The sequence below is a fragment of the Scylla paramamosain genome, chromosome 39, assembly GCF_035594125.1.
Source record: "Scylla paramamosain isolate STU-SP2022 chromosome 39, ASM3559412v1, whole genome shotgun sequence".
NCBI classification, from domain to species: domain Eukaryota; kingdom Metazoa; phylum Arthropoda; class Malacostraca; order Decapoda; family Portunidae; genus Scylla; species Scylla paramamosain.
The window spans coordinates 4,240,364-4,255,000 of NC_087189.1; the positions used below are offsets into that span (position 1 = coordinate 4,240,364).

General features: G+C 41.6%; 1 protein-coding gene across 5 annotated transcripts in view; it reads left to right on the forward strand.

The window, feature by feature from the left end:
• Window positions 1-1,650: 1,650 nt before the first annotated feature.
• Window positions 1,651-14,637, forward strand: part of LOC135092082 (proline-, glutamic acid- and leucine-rich protein 1-like) — an 18,906-nt gene continuing 5,919 nt past the window's right edge. The window contains exons 1-10 of one of the 5 annotated variants that reach the window (XM_063990283.1): window positions 1,651-3,367; window positions 5,486-6,562; window positions 8,724-8,822; window positions 9,726-9,792; window positions 10,527-10,673; window positions 12,255-12,348; window positions 12,761-12,927; window positions 13,205-13,666; window positions 14,163-14,297; window positions 14,493-14,544. In XM_063990283.1, the coding sequence (XP_063846353.1) occupies window positions 12,262-12,348; window positions 12,761-12,927; window positions 13,205-13,666; window positions 14,163-14,297; window positions 14,493-14,544 (903 nt within the window). In that variant the 5' untranslated portion in view covers window positions 1,651-3,367; window positions 5,486-6,562; window positions 8,724-8,822; ... (1 more) ...; window positions 10,527-10,673; window positions 12,255-12,261. Of the gene's footprint in view, window positions 3,368-5,192; window positions 6,563-8,723; window positions 8,823-9,725; window positions 9,793-10,526; window positions 10,674-12,254; window positions 12,349-12,760; window positions 12,928-13,204; window positions 13,667-14,162; window positions 14,298-14,492; window positions 14,545-14,637 lie in introns of those variants that run through there. The other 4 variants (XM_063990287.1, XM_063990285.1, XM_063990286.1 and 1 more) reach the window with 4 other exon arrangements.

Consider the following 14,637-nt stretch of genomic DNA (forward strand, 5'->3'; position numbering starts at 1 on the left):
TCCTATTTTTTTTCAAGTTCCTCTAGTGTGTGAGGCTTTTCAGTTGTTTCTCCAGGTGTTTTTCCAGTTGTTCTGTTATGTGAGGCCTTTCCAGTTTTTTTCTAGTTTTCCCAATGTTTGAAACCTTTCCAGTTGGTTTTCCAGTTTTCTTAGTGTTTGAGGCTTTTCCAGTTTTTCCAGTTTCCATAGTGTTTGGGGTTTTCCAATCCTTTTTTTCCAGTTTTCTTAAGTGTTTGAGGCTTTTCTATTTTTCTTCAGTTTTCCTAGTGATTGGCGCTTTTCCAGTTGTTTTTCCAAATGGTTTTCAGTTTCCCTAATCTTCTGTTGGTTTTTTAGTTTTGCAGGCGTATATGGAAGCTACAAGAAGCCATCAACTCTACACACGGCAGTTAATATATGTGTAATATCCATCACCCATCTTATTTCCACCTATCATCTCCATGCACACATTTGTCTAATCCGTCTAATCTTACTTTAACAGCAAACACTGCTAATGGTGTTTTACTACCTACGCGGTTACGCTTCCCTTCACGCTGTGCCATGGGTGGGTGAAAGTTGAGTCATTGATTGGAATAATTGCAAAGAGTGAAAGGAGGATTGAGAGGAAAGAGAGATTTGCATTTTTCCGGTTAGCTGCCCTCCAATGACGCCTCTCCGTGCTGGGACGAAGGCAAGGCGGTGGAGATATCGAGTTGGTCATGGCCTGTTTGCAATCTCTTCCTCTGCCCTACTGCGCTGCCCTATCGCGTGTTCTGAAACATGCGCCTCACCTTCACTACTTTTCAAGGGCTTTAATTGAAGTTACACGGGTTTTTAAGGGTGTCTTTATGGTTCTAGTGACAGATTAACAATATTTTTACTTTATTAATAGAAGAAATAGTCTTGGGAACTCATTAAATCGTCTCTGTGACCTTTGAAAATACTCGTGGTGAGAGAACAGAGTGTTTCAGAATACTTGCCCCGTGTTCTTCCTGTGGTTCTTCCTGTTTTGTCTCGCTTCTTTGTCGCAGTGTCGCTCCTCATATTTTCCGTTTCTTCTCTAGTACTTTTTCCTTGTTTCCTACCTTCATATTATCGTTTCACTTTTTTTTCATGTTTAGATATCTTGTTTATGTTTATCTTCTCTCGTTTCGTCTTGTTTTTTTTTTTTTTTTATTCATTTATTTGCGTCTCCCTTGTTCCTCCGTTTCTCTCACTTTTTGTTTACTTGCTTCGATTTTTGTCTTTGTCGTAGTAGTAGTAGTAGTAGTAGTAGTAGTAGTAGTAGTCGTTGTTGTTGTTGTTGTTGGTGGTGGTGGTGGTGTAGTAATGATACCACCACCACCGCCAACAATAATAACAACAACGAGTCACGAACGAACGGCAAACCCACACACCCACCCACCCGTGAATCGGTTCATAATTAAGTAAGCAACAGTGAAAGCAAACAAGCTGACAGACACGAGTGGCGGGCGACAATAGAAGGCAACGATTTAGAAAGTGTTGAGTGTATAGATACAGCGATGCGGAGAGAGAGAGAGAGAGAGAGAGAGAGAGAGAGAGAGAGAGAGGCAGCCAGACTTGAAGACGAACACAGTAGCAAATTCACGACATGGTAACTGTTGTGGTGGTGGCGGTGGTGGTGGTGGTTGCCTTGACAGTCCACGAGTGGCTGAATTACTCTTGTCAGCCGCGCCGCCTCAGTCACTCGGGCAGCATAACGCCGGGAGGAGTGTTGCGTGCCAGGCAGGCGTGGGGCGAGGACTGGAGCGAGAGATACACCACAAATTCTGAAACATCTCCGCGCCGCACTTCCCCTACTTTCAACAGGGTTTAGTTAAAGTGACACGGGGTTTAAGGACGTTTTTTTTTTTTTTATGGTTCTAGTGACAGATTGATAATATTTTCAAATTATTAATAGGAGAAACACTTTTGAGAACCCGGCTGATAATGTCTGTGGCCTTTGAAAATAGTGGTGAGACAGCGGAGCGTTTACGGGCCTAGACAGAGCGAGAGGGCACTGATAAGACTTAAGAGAAATGGAGAAGTGGTGTGTTTTACGTGTGTTTTGTGCGAATAGCGACGGACAAACACACTATTGCTGAAGCGAAGTTTGTTGGATATGTTTGTCAGTGTTAGCAGTGGCTGTAGTAACGCCTGAAGTGAGGCAGGAAAGGTTGGTGAAGGGAAATATGCGTTGGGACTGAGGTTCATGTGTGTGTGTGTGTGTGTGTGTAACTTGACATAATTAACCGCGACCCTTCCTCGGCGCGCGGCTTAAAAACTTGGGAATGTGTATATGTGTGTGTGTGTGTGTGTGTGTGTGACCACGTATCACGGATATCTTGTGTGGGATTTTTGATAAGATGAAAGATACAGTTTGTGATTTTTTTTACGTATACCTGTGCGCGCATGCATGCATATGTGTGTGTGTGTGTGTGTGTATGTGTGTGTGTGTGTGTGTGTGTGTGTGTGTGTGTGTGTGTTGCTCCTCTCAATTGTTTTATGAGAGAAGACGAGAAATGTTTATGTAACTTTTTTTTCCTCCCAATGGCTCAGTGTGTGTGTGTGTGTGTGTGTGTGTGTGTGTGTGTGTGTGTGTGTGTGTGTTTTGCGATGCACAGTGATGCGTAGTGAGGTGTGCATCTGCATGTGTGTGTGTGTGTGTGTGTGTGTATATACCAAGCGACATGTAAACAATTCTAAGGGACTCTTGTGTACGTATGTGTGTTACGTACATGTGTGTGTGTGTGTGTGTGTGTGTGTGTGTGTGTGTGTGTGTGTGTGTATACCAAGCGACATGTAAACAATTCTAAGGGACTCTTGTGTACGTATGTGTGTTACGTACATGTGTGTGTGTGTGTGTGTGTGTGTGTGTGTGTGTGTGGAAGCCAGCATGTGCGGGTGGCTTGTGACAATTTCATGAGGGAGGGAGAGGAGAGAGGAGAGGAGGGAGAGAAGAGAGAGGAGAGGAGATGGGGGATGGTTGATAGGCAGGAGGGAGGGGAATGATGATGATACAATGTTGGTAGTTGTAATAGTAGTAATAGTAGTAGTAGTAGTAGTAGTAGTAGTAGTAGTAGTAGTAATGTAGAGGGTTGTAATGGTTCTGAGCTGTGGAAGACCTTGAAGTAGTAGTAGTAGTAGTAGTAGTAGTGGTACCAGTTGTTGTTGTTGTTATTGTTGTTGTTTCTGCTGTAACTTACTATAACAATTTAAGACGAAGGAAGAGAAAGAGAAGATAAAAAAAAATATAAAGAAAGGTTAACATTTCCGGAAAGACTAAAACAAAACAAAAAAGAAAAAAGTAAACAGTGCAAAGGAAAAAAAAAAAGACGGAAGAGGAAGAGAAGAACGAGGAGAAGAAAGAGAACAAACAAAGTAGGAGGTAAACAGAGAACGGGTAATAGAGTAAGTGATAAGGAGAGAGAGGAAGAGAGGGAGGGAGGGAGGGGGAGGGGGAGAAGGAAGAAATACTTGTGGGCGGCGGGAGGAGGTGATGGAGGGAGGGGGAAGGAGGGGGGAGAGGGAGGAGTAGATGGGGAGGGAAGTTCAGACTCGCGCAATCTAACATGACTCACTATTGCTTCATGTTGTGACGTCTGAAGGCATGCGAGGGGGTACTGGGGAACACAAAGGAAGAATAAGCAGCACCAGACCTCTTGCACCTTTGCTGAGGCTGAAGACAGGACGGGGGGAGTGGGTTGCGTTTAGTGGTTGCAGTGGGGTTGACAAAGGACGGGTTGGAAGTTGAGCACTGGGTTAGGTTAGGTGAGATTATGTAAGGTGATGTTATCTGAAGTGAGGTCAGGTAAGGTTACGTAAGGTTACCTGAATTTAGGTTAGGTGAGGTTAGGTTAGGTTACGTAAGGTTATCTGGTTAGGTTAGGTGAGGCTTGGTTAGGTCACGTAAGGTTAGCTGGTTAGGCTAGGCGAGGTTAGGTTAGGTTATGTAAGGTTAGCTGAAATTAGGTTAGGTTAGGTGAGGTTAGATTAGGTTAAGTGAGGTTAGATTAGGTTAACTGAGGTTACATAAGTTAAGTGAGGTTAGGTTAGGTTAAGTGAGGTTAGATTAGGTTATTTGAGATTAGCTGAAGTTAGGTTAGGTGAGGTGAGGTTAAATTCGTTTAAGTTAGGTCATGTTAGTGTACAAGGTGCCCCACAAAAAAAAAAAAAATTATAGTTTATTTGACTGATGGAAACAGAAAACAGTTGTTGTTAACAGAAACATTGTTAAAACAGACGAAAAACACAAATCTTGTATGTGCTCAAAATGCTTTCCGTGGGCAGCTGCACAGTAAAATACACAGTAAAATACGTATGGAAAACACATAATGTTTTTTTTTTTCATTTTATTTATTTATTTATTTATTTATTTGTTTGTTTATTATTATTATTATTATTATTATTATTATTATTATTATTATTATTATTATTATTATTATTATTTATTTATTTATTTATTTTTATTTTTTTTTTTTTATGTGGGACACACTGTAGTTTAGCTTTATTGAAGTTAGGTTATATGACGTCGGGTTAAGGTTAGGTTAAGCTTGAGACAGTCACAACATACAAACACACGTGGCTGTGTTCCCGTGACTCAAGACGCAACATTTCCCTGAAGGCAGACTGTTACAAGATAAATCAGGAGGTATGCCGCTTTTCCTCGCCAGCGCTGACAAATGATCTCATTGAGTAGATAAACAAACCTTGCCAGAGAGAGAGAGAGAGAGAGAGAGAGAGAGAGAGAGAGAGAGAGAGAGAGAGAGAGAGAGAGAGAGAGAGTGAGTCCTAGGCTTCCCAATTTTGGAGGATAAGTGTCTTGAAGCCTCCCTCTTGAAAGAACTCGAGTCATAGGTGAGGGGAAATCGTCAGGGAGTTCCTAAGGGTTAGTTAGAAATGTGTGTGCAATCGTATCACAAACTACAGCAATACTTACGTCAAGAACAGAGACAAAAATTAATATACTAACGACAGTCACACTGATAACAGGAGCAATAACACTATCACCCGAGGAACAGTAATAGTGGTGATAACAGCAACACTTACTATGATGATATAATGATGATGAGTGAGAGAGACCACGTTTGTCGCTGTTAGTTTGCTTCTCTCTCTCTCCCTCCCTCTCTCTCTCTCTCTCTCTCTCTCTCTCTCTCTCTCTCTCTCTCTCTCTCTCCATTTCATTCATTGTTTTTTTCCTTTTCTTCCTCCTTCCTGTTTATTTCCTTCCGTCAGAGAGAGAGAGAGAGAGAGAGAGAGAGGCGAGTTAGCAGTGACAGCCATGATTATGAAGGCCATTCCCCACTTCTTATTCACGCTACGGTGCAAAGAAAAAAACAGTAGCAGTGGCAGTGACCTTGACGGCAGAGACAGTAACACTACAATGCCTGACAGTGAAGTGCACGTGTTACAGGAAAATACGGTGTAGCTTGAGGTTGTTACAGTGATATACAGTGTAGATTGAAGGTGTTATAGTGAAATACAGTGTAGCTTGGCGGTGTTACAGGTACAGTGCGACTTACAGTTGGGTACAGTGAGATACAGAGCAATGTAAAGGTAATGCAGTGAAATACAGTGAATTACAGTGTGATATACAGGTGATATATTGAGATAACGTGAATACAGTGCAGCGTACAAGTGATACCGTGAATATAATGTAGCATGCAAGTGATACAGTGAAGTGCATTGCAACATATAGGTGATACAGGGAAGTACAGTGAATACAGTGCAACATAAAAGCGATACAGTGAGATACAGTGAATTACAGTGCAACATATAAGTAATACAGCGAAGTAGTTAAGTAGTACAACATACAAGTGATACAGTGAAAACTGCACCATACAAGTGATGCAGTGAAAAGAGTGAACCATGCCACGAAAAACACTGAGTACATTGCAATATACAAGTGATGCAGTGAAATACAGTTACGTAAGAACAGTGAAGTACAGTGAAGTATACAAATAATACAGTGACAGCGTGAAATACAGAGTAACACATTCATAACCAGTGGCTAAGCTTTGGCCTTGAGCAGTGGCGTTCAGCAGTGCAGGAACCTACCTAGCGCACCTCTATTTTTCAAAGCCTCCTATTGACAAGACACACGGGTTTTTAAGGATGTTTTTCTGTTGCAGTGACATATTAACAACACTTCTACCTTATCAACAGGAGAAACACTCTTGAAAACCCAGCCATTCATCTCTGTGGCCTTCGAAAATAGTCGTTTCCGAAGCTGGGCCTGGACAACGAGAGGACACGAGCAAGAAAACTGAAGATAAATAGAAAAGTGTTAGTTTGACGTGCATTTTCTGTTTTGCGACGGAGAAACACACTCACTGAAATGAAATTATATTTTTTGCGGCTATAGCGACAGATTACCAAGCTTTCCAGATTATTAACAGGAGAAACACTCTAGAGAAACCGGCTGATCATCTCGGTGGCCTTTGAAAATAGCCGTGGTGAGAGAGCAAGGCGTTTCTGAAGACGGGCACGGGGCATCGCGCAGAGCAGCAAACGGGAGTAGCAGTGACGGGAGCAAACAGACAGGATTTGTGTGAAGGACAGCCATGGAGAGGAAAGTCAGTAGGTGAGGACACGACATTGCGTCACCTTTACAGTTTGATATATGTACAGTTGCCTGGGGTGAGATGTTATACTGGGAAAAAATGCTTGAAAAAATAATAGAAGCAATAATAAGTATGAGACGACTGCCTTCACCTATCACATCTGTAGTTCTTGGTCATCGCGAAGGTCTTAGTGTAAAGTAGTTCATTAGTGTGTTAATTTGTACTCAGCTGTAGATAGATAGATAGATAGGTAAGTAAGTAGGTGGGTATGTAGATAAATAGATTGATAGATATATTGGTAGATAGATAGTTAGATAATTAATAGATAGATATATAGATACATAGATTGATAGATAGATTAATTGATAGATTGACTGATAGAGAGGTTGGTAGATAGATAGATAGATAAGTAAATACATAGATAGATAAATTGATTGACTGACAGATAGATAGATAAACAGATCAATAGGTAGATAGATATTTAATGACTAGTGAATAAAATATACATCTTATCACTAGTTCGTAGTAGTAGATAGATAGATAGATAGATAGATAGACATATATTTATTGATCAAAGAAGGGAATATACATCTTATTACTAGTCTGTGTATACTTGTAGATAGATTTGTAGATAGATAGATAGATAGATAGATATTAACGAGATAGAATTTACAACATATCACAAATTTGCATACAGACAGATAGATAGATAAATAGATAGATAGACATACATTGAGCACAGGATACTATATAGAACTTATTATGAATTTGTACACAATGAGCATGGCGTAACACAAGGCGCACACACACACACACACACACACACACACACACACACACACACAGACACACTCACTCGTCCCCAAGACACATTTACCTTGCACACTGACTGTTGCGTCATCACTCAGGTAACTGCACCTCTCCTAGGCTCTTCACTGGGGAGGGAAGAAGTAGAGGAGAGGAAATAGATGAGCAGGACACACACACACACACACACACACACTCTCTCTCTCTCTCTCTCTCTCTCTCTCTCTCTCTCTCTCTCTCTCTCTCTCTCTCTCTCTCTCTCTCTCTCTCTCTCTCTCTCTCTCGACCTGTGTCTCTTTACCAATCTGAGGTGAGAAAATAAATAAAAATTCTCTCTCTCTCTCTCTCTCTCTCTCTCTCTCTCTCTCTCTCTCTCTCTCTCTCTCTCTCTCTCTCTCTCTCTCTCTCTCTCTCTCTCTCTCTCTCTCTCTCTCTCTCTCTCTCTCTCTCTCTCTCTCTCTCTCTCTCTCTCTCTCTCTCTCTCTCTATCAGTCTGACTTCCTCGCTTACACCTTTCAGGGTTCTAGGAGAGAGAGAGAGAGAGAGAGAGAGAGAGAGAGAGAGAGAGAGAGAGAGAGAGAGAGAGAGAGAGAGAGAGAGCGCCACACACCTTCCAACACACTCCCTTTAACAATACCTCACCTTCCCCCTTAACTCTTCAACACTTCAACACTCTACTAACCTAACCTAACCTAACCTAACATAACCTAACGTAACCTAACCTAACATAACCTAACGTAACGTAACCTAACCTAACCTAACCTAACGTAACGTAACCTAACCTAACCTAACATAACCTAACGTAACCTAACCTAACCTAACCTAACCTAACCTAACTAACCTAACATAACCTAACCTAACGTAACCTAACATAACTTAAACTAACCTAACTTAACCTAACCGAACCTAACAGAACTTAACCTAACCTAACTTAACCTAACCTAACCTAACCTAACATAACATAACCTTACCTTAAACCTAACCTAACCTAACATAACTTAAACCTAACCTAACTTAACCTAACTTAAACCTAACCTAACCTAACTTAACCTAACCTAACATAACCTAACCCTAACATAACCTAACTTAACCTAACCTAACCTAACATAATCTAACCTAACCTAACCTAACCTAACATAACCTAACCTAACCTAACCTAACCTAACTTAACCCTAACTTAACTTAACCTAACCTAACTTAACCTAACCTAACATAACCTAACCTAACCTAACCTAACCTAACTTAACCTAACCTAACCTAACATAATCTAACCTAACCTAACCTAACCTAACCTAACCTAACCTAACCTAACTTGACCTAACCTAACCTAACCTAACCTAACTTAACCTAACCTAACTTCTCCCTTTCCACCAGACGAGGCCCGAACCCTGATCACCTGCCCCTGGACAAGAGTATGATCAGTGCGCCAACTAATTTCTCCCACGTGGGGCGAAGCGACCCCTTCCGAGACAGGTGACGATGGGGAAGGTAGTAGTAGTAGTAGTAGTAGTAGTAGTAGTAGTAGTAGTAGTAGTAGTGGTAGTAGTAGTGGTAGTAGTAGTGGTAGTAGTGGTTTTTTATTGTTGTAGTAGTAGTAGTAGTAGTAGTAGTAGTAGTAGTAATTGTTGTTGTTGTAGTTGTTATAGTAGTAGTAGTAGTAGTAGTAGTAGTAGTAGTAGTAATTCTTGTAGTAGTAGTAGTAGTAGTAGTAGTAGTAATTCTTGTAGTAGTAGTAGTAGTAGTTTTCTTTTCTTTTCTTTTCTTTTATTTTATTTCATTTTTTATTTTGTTGGATTGTACTTGGTTTTGTTTTATTTTCCATTGTTATTTTATTTTATTTAATTTTTCGTATTTCGTTTTGCTTGGTTTTATTTTCTTTTAGTAATACATGCATGTTATATTTTGTTTTGTTTCCGTATGTTATTATATATTTAATTTTAGTATTTATTTGATTTAATTTCCGTATTTCATTAAATTTTGTTTTCCGTATTTTATTTTATTTTGTTTTCGTGTTCAGTTTCATCTTGTTCTACTTTATATTTTATGTCACCTATTTCTGCCTTTTTTTCTTCTTTTTTTGCTCGTATCTCCTGAGAACCTTTTAGAACTTAAAATACTCGTACGTAATGAAACACTCGCGCCCTTTTGAATATTGAGCAGACTCACTCTCTCTCTCTCTCTCTCTCTCTCTCTCTCTCTCTCTCTCTCTCTCTCTCTCTCTCTCTCTCTCTCTCTCTCTCTCTCTCTCTCTCTCTCTCTCTCTTGACCTTCTGACAAGACTCCTTAATCCATGAAACAACAACAACAACAACAACAACAACAACAATAATAATAATAACGACAGTAGCAATAGCAGCTTTTCTTTTTCTCCTGCAGGTTGGGAGAGTGGACGGATGACGAGACACGAGTGGGCGGAGGCGTGAAGGACCACAAATGGGCGGAGGTGAGGCAGCGAGGGACAAGTTGCTCTCTCCTCTCTTCTGTATTCTGAAACACTTCCGCTCCGCACCTCCACTACTTTCAAAAGGCTCTAGCTGAAGTGACACATATTTTTAAGGATGCTTTTATGGCTCTAGTGGCAGATTAACAACATTTCTACGTTACTAATAGGAGAAACACTCTTGAGAACCCGGATAATCATCTCTGTGGCCCTTGAAAGTAGTCGTGGTGAGAGAGAGAGAAGCGATTCTGAACAAGGGGCCTGAATGCAAAACAAGGGACACGTGGGATCAGAATGCACGTAACGGAGGCATAACTGTTGCTGCTCTTCCTCCTCGCCTTGCTATTGCGCTTGTCCTTGTTGTTGTTGTTGTTGTTGTTGTTGTTGTTGTTGTTGTTGTTGTTGTTGTTGTTGTAATAATAGTAGTAGTTGTTGCTGCTGCTTATGTTTACTTTAAATTTATCGTATCTGTTGGCACGTAACTCTATTTTCACTCTCTTCCTCCTCCTCCTCCTCCTCCTCCTCCTCTTCAATCATCATCTCACACACTTTCTTCCCTTCCCTCATTGAGTCAGTAACCTTAACAAAAATCAAAACAGTTAGGTCTTTTTTTTCACCTTTTAACATTGACATTTATTTTCCTATTCACTTCATTATTTTTTCCCCTTGACGTAATGAGACTCGATTCATTTATTCATATATTGTCATGTCCCTTTTCCTTCTTTTCTTTCCTCAAGGTCAGCGAGGAGGAGAGACACGAGGGACGAGAAGCTGGCGAGAGGGAGGGAGAGAGGCAGGAGGTAGAACAGGTGGGAGAATACGACCCCCTGCTCCCTCTCCCCTCCCTCTCCCAACACTGAACGCAGGAACTCCCGCCGAATAAGGTTAGTGGGTCTCCTCCTCCTCCTCCTCCAGTGGTTTACATTCACTTCGTACTGGGGTGGAATTTAATGTTTCAAAGGCACCAATATTCGTAGCTTTGGTAGTAGTAGTAGTAGTAGTAGTAGTAGTAGTAGTAGCGATATCAGTAGCAGTTATAATGTTTTTACCGTGATAACAGCACTCGAAGTAGATGCAATTGGTACCAAGAAAGACCACCTCCCTGCCTACCTCGATCTTGTCAGTGCAGCATTGACAGTGATCGGCCTTGTTCTGACGCCTCATTGTTTGCGTCTTTGAATAATTAGTGCTGAGTCATGACGGAGGTTAAGATTAGACAAATGTATGGATGGGGATGATAGGTGGGAAATAGGTAGGTATATTTCATACAAGGACTGCCATGTGTAGGCCTGATGGCTTCCTCCACCAGCCCTTGTATTCTTGTGTTCTTTTATTACTACTACTACTACTACTACTACTCAGGTTGTTAGTGGTGAGGCATTAGGGAACTTTAAAAGGAAACTATGGTCTGCCACGTGTAGGCATGATGGCATCTTGCACCAATCCTTATTTTTTATGTTATTATGTTTTGTATTTCCTGGAGCTCCTCTCACTGGTTAGCTGAGCGGCGCTGTAATCTGAGAGGAGACGTGAGGTGATGCGTTGTGGGAAGAGGCTGGCGTTGCGTGGAGGACAAACTAACTGATATTGAATGAAAGATAATACTCTCTCTCTCTCTCTCTCTCTCTCTCTCTCTCTCTCTCTCTCTCTCTCTCTCTCTCTCTCTCTCTCTCTCTCTCTCTCTCTCTCTCTCTCCTTGTATCCACCTTTCCTCTTCCTCTTAACCTCCTTCATACCTCCTTCACTCATTTAATCCTTCCTCTTCCTCCTCCTCCTTCCTTCCTTCCTATCTTTCTTTAACTCTCCACATCCCTCCCCTTCGTCTTTCTTACCTTCCGTCCTTTATCTCTCTCCTCCTTCCTTCCTTGCCTCACATCTTCCCTCCTTCAGTCTTGCGCATCACAACTCCGTCCTTGAAAACCTGCTGACCTTTTGTATCTTCCTGAATCATCCCGTGTCTTCCTCCCATCTGACCTAAGCTAACTTTACTTAACTTAACCTAACCTAACCTAACCTAACTTAACCTAACCTAACCTAACCTAACCTAACCTAACTTCACTTAACCTAACCTAACCTAACCTAACTTCACTTAACCTAACCTAATCTAACTTAACGTAACTTAACCTAACCTAACCTAACTTAACTTAACCTAACCTAACCTAACTTGACCTAACCAAACTTAGGCTAACCTAAACTAACCTAACCTAACTTGACCTAACCAAACTTAACCTAACCAAACTTAACCTAACCTAACTTAACCTAACCAAACCTAACTTAACCTAACCTACCCTCACTTAACCTAACTTAACCTAACCTACCTTAACTTAACCTAACCTAACTTAACCTAACCTAACTTAACCTAACCTAACTTAACCTAACCTAACTTAACCTAACCTAACCAAACTTAACTTAACTCAGCCTAACCTAACCTAACCTAACCATCATTCCGTCCCGTCTCCCCACAGCAAGGACATGATTAGCCTTCCCATGAACTTCCGTCACGTGCTACACATTGACCCGTCCTCGGCTGACCCCGCCCACCTGTCTCTGTTACTCAAGGTGAGACTCGCCAGGACACCTACCAGGCCACTCCAACTACTTGTAATGAAGATAATAGTTCCAGTAGACAGTAAAGCAGCAGTAAGCGAAACGAGAGGGACTGGATGAACTTAACTATAGACAAAATAAGTAATAGAAGAAGCGAAGAACAGAAGAGAGAGAAATGAGCTAAACCTAAACTAATTGATTGACTGACTGATTGACTGACTGGCTGACTAACAAAAATAGCTAACTGTATAACTGGCTGACTGGCTGACTGAATGATTAACGAAACAAACAAACGAACGAATCAACGAACTGACTGACTAACTAATTAACTGACGAACTGACTGACGGACTGACTGACAAAGGGAAACAGCGAATCTCAAAGCAATGCCATTAAATCCACGTCCTTTTCTCTCGTGGTCGTCAGTCCGGCACAGAGCTGGAGTACGATCTGGAGTGTGACGAGGAGGAGGAGAATGACGACCCCGCCTGGCCACCTCCTGAGCCTCCCATAGACTACAACGAGGGTCCGAAGGGCGCCTCAGATCCCGCCCCAGCCAAGCCCAAGCCTCTTCGACCCTCCAACCGCGTCAGGTGTGTGTGTGTGTGTGTGTGTGTGTGTGTGTGTGTGTTATAGTGTTCATGTTTTATTGTTGTATTGTGTTGATGCTTTATAATCCTTTTGTTTTGTTATTTTTTACTGAGTGTATGTATTTTTTTTTTTCATAGATAAAATTGTAACGGTGGGTCAATGAAATGTCTATCTGTGTGTGTGTGTGTGTGTGTGCGTGTGTGTGTGCGTGTGTGTGTGCGTGTGTGTGCTCCTTATTTACTCACTTTCTCCACCCCACCCCCCCTCCCCGCGGCACAGGAAGAGCATGATCAGCCTCCCCACCAACTTCCAACACGTGAACCACATCTCAGCTGGGGAGAGACTGCTGGCCCCCGAGTCCCCGCCCCCACAGGTGCCCCCGGAGCCTCAGCCTGGAGAAGAGGGGCACGAGGCAGGTTGGGGGTACGAGCCTTCCCTCTCCACCCCTCCCATTGCTCCCCTTCCCCCTTCCCCTCCCCGCATCTCCCCTTACACCGCCAGTGATGTCCCATACACCCCCCACACCCCTCCTAACCACAACTACAACACTGCTAATCCCTATTCCACCTCCCCATGCACTGCTGTACCTAATCTCCCCACCCCTCTATCCCCAACCTATGTTAATGTCCCCCTCCCCACCACTCATCACCCCCACATTCCTCCGCCTCTCACTCTACCCACGAGTCACGCCCCCCACTCGCCAGCCCCCCTCTCCGCTCCCCCTCACCTGGGCACGGCAAGGTAAGGTCACTTGTGCAGATTCGTCCGGTATTGTGAACGGATTATTATTTTTTTTTTTCTCGTTTTCTTTCTTTTTTCTTTTTGTTATGGAATTTTTGTTGTTGTAATGTTTATTTATTTATATTTTTTTGTTTATTTATTTATTTATTTGTTTGTTTACTGAGTGATTTATTTCTTTACTCGTTGTTTCGCTTACTATTAATTTATCTATTTTTTAATATACATTTTTTATCATCTATCTTTTATTTTTCTATTCACTTTATTCTTCATTACTATTTCCACTCATTAATTCATGCATCATTTATTTATATATTTATTTATCTACATATTCATTCATTTGTTTACATTTAAGTGTATGCATAATTTTCTTGTATCTGCTTTTTTATTACTTTATTTATTTATTCATTTCATTATTATCATTGTTTTATTATTGTTTTATTATTTTTACTATTTTTCACATCATCTTTTCCATTTTCCTCGTGCTTGGTTCAACCAGAGCCAAAGGTCACGTGACAGTCGGTGGCCCAGACCAAGACCAAGACTGTGTTCGTTTCCGTGGCGGCGACTCTGACTTCGACTTTGATATTGTTCAGTTTCGTGTTCCACCCCCACCCCCAGTAGAGTTTAGCGGGTGAGTCTCTCTCTCTCTCTCTCTCTCTCTCTCTCTCTCTCAGAAGATAATGTATTTCTTTGTTTTGTTTATTTTCGCGTGTATGTTGTATGTTCTCTTTTGCTCGTTAGTCAGTTAATTAGTCAGTCAGTTGATGAATTACTTAGTTTATTCATTTGCTTTATATGTGTTACAGTTTTTCCTTTTTTTTCCCAGGAATGACATGAGCAGGTCCAGTCTTCCCTCTCGGCCACGCACACACCACCAGGTACACACACACACACATACACACACACACACACACACACACACACTTACTGACCAACGAACCACAGAATAACTAAATCACGTATTGCAATAA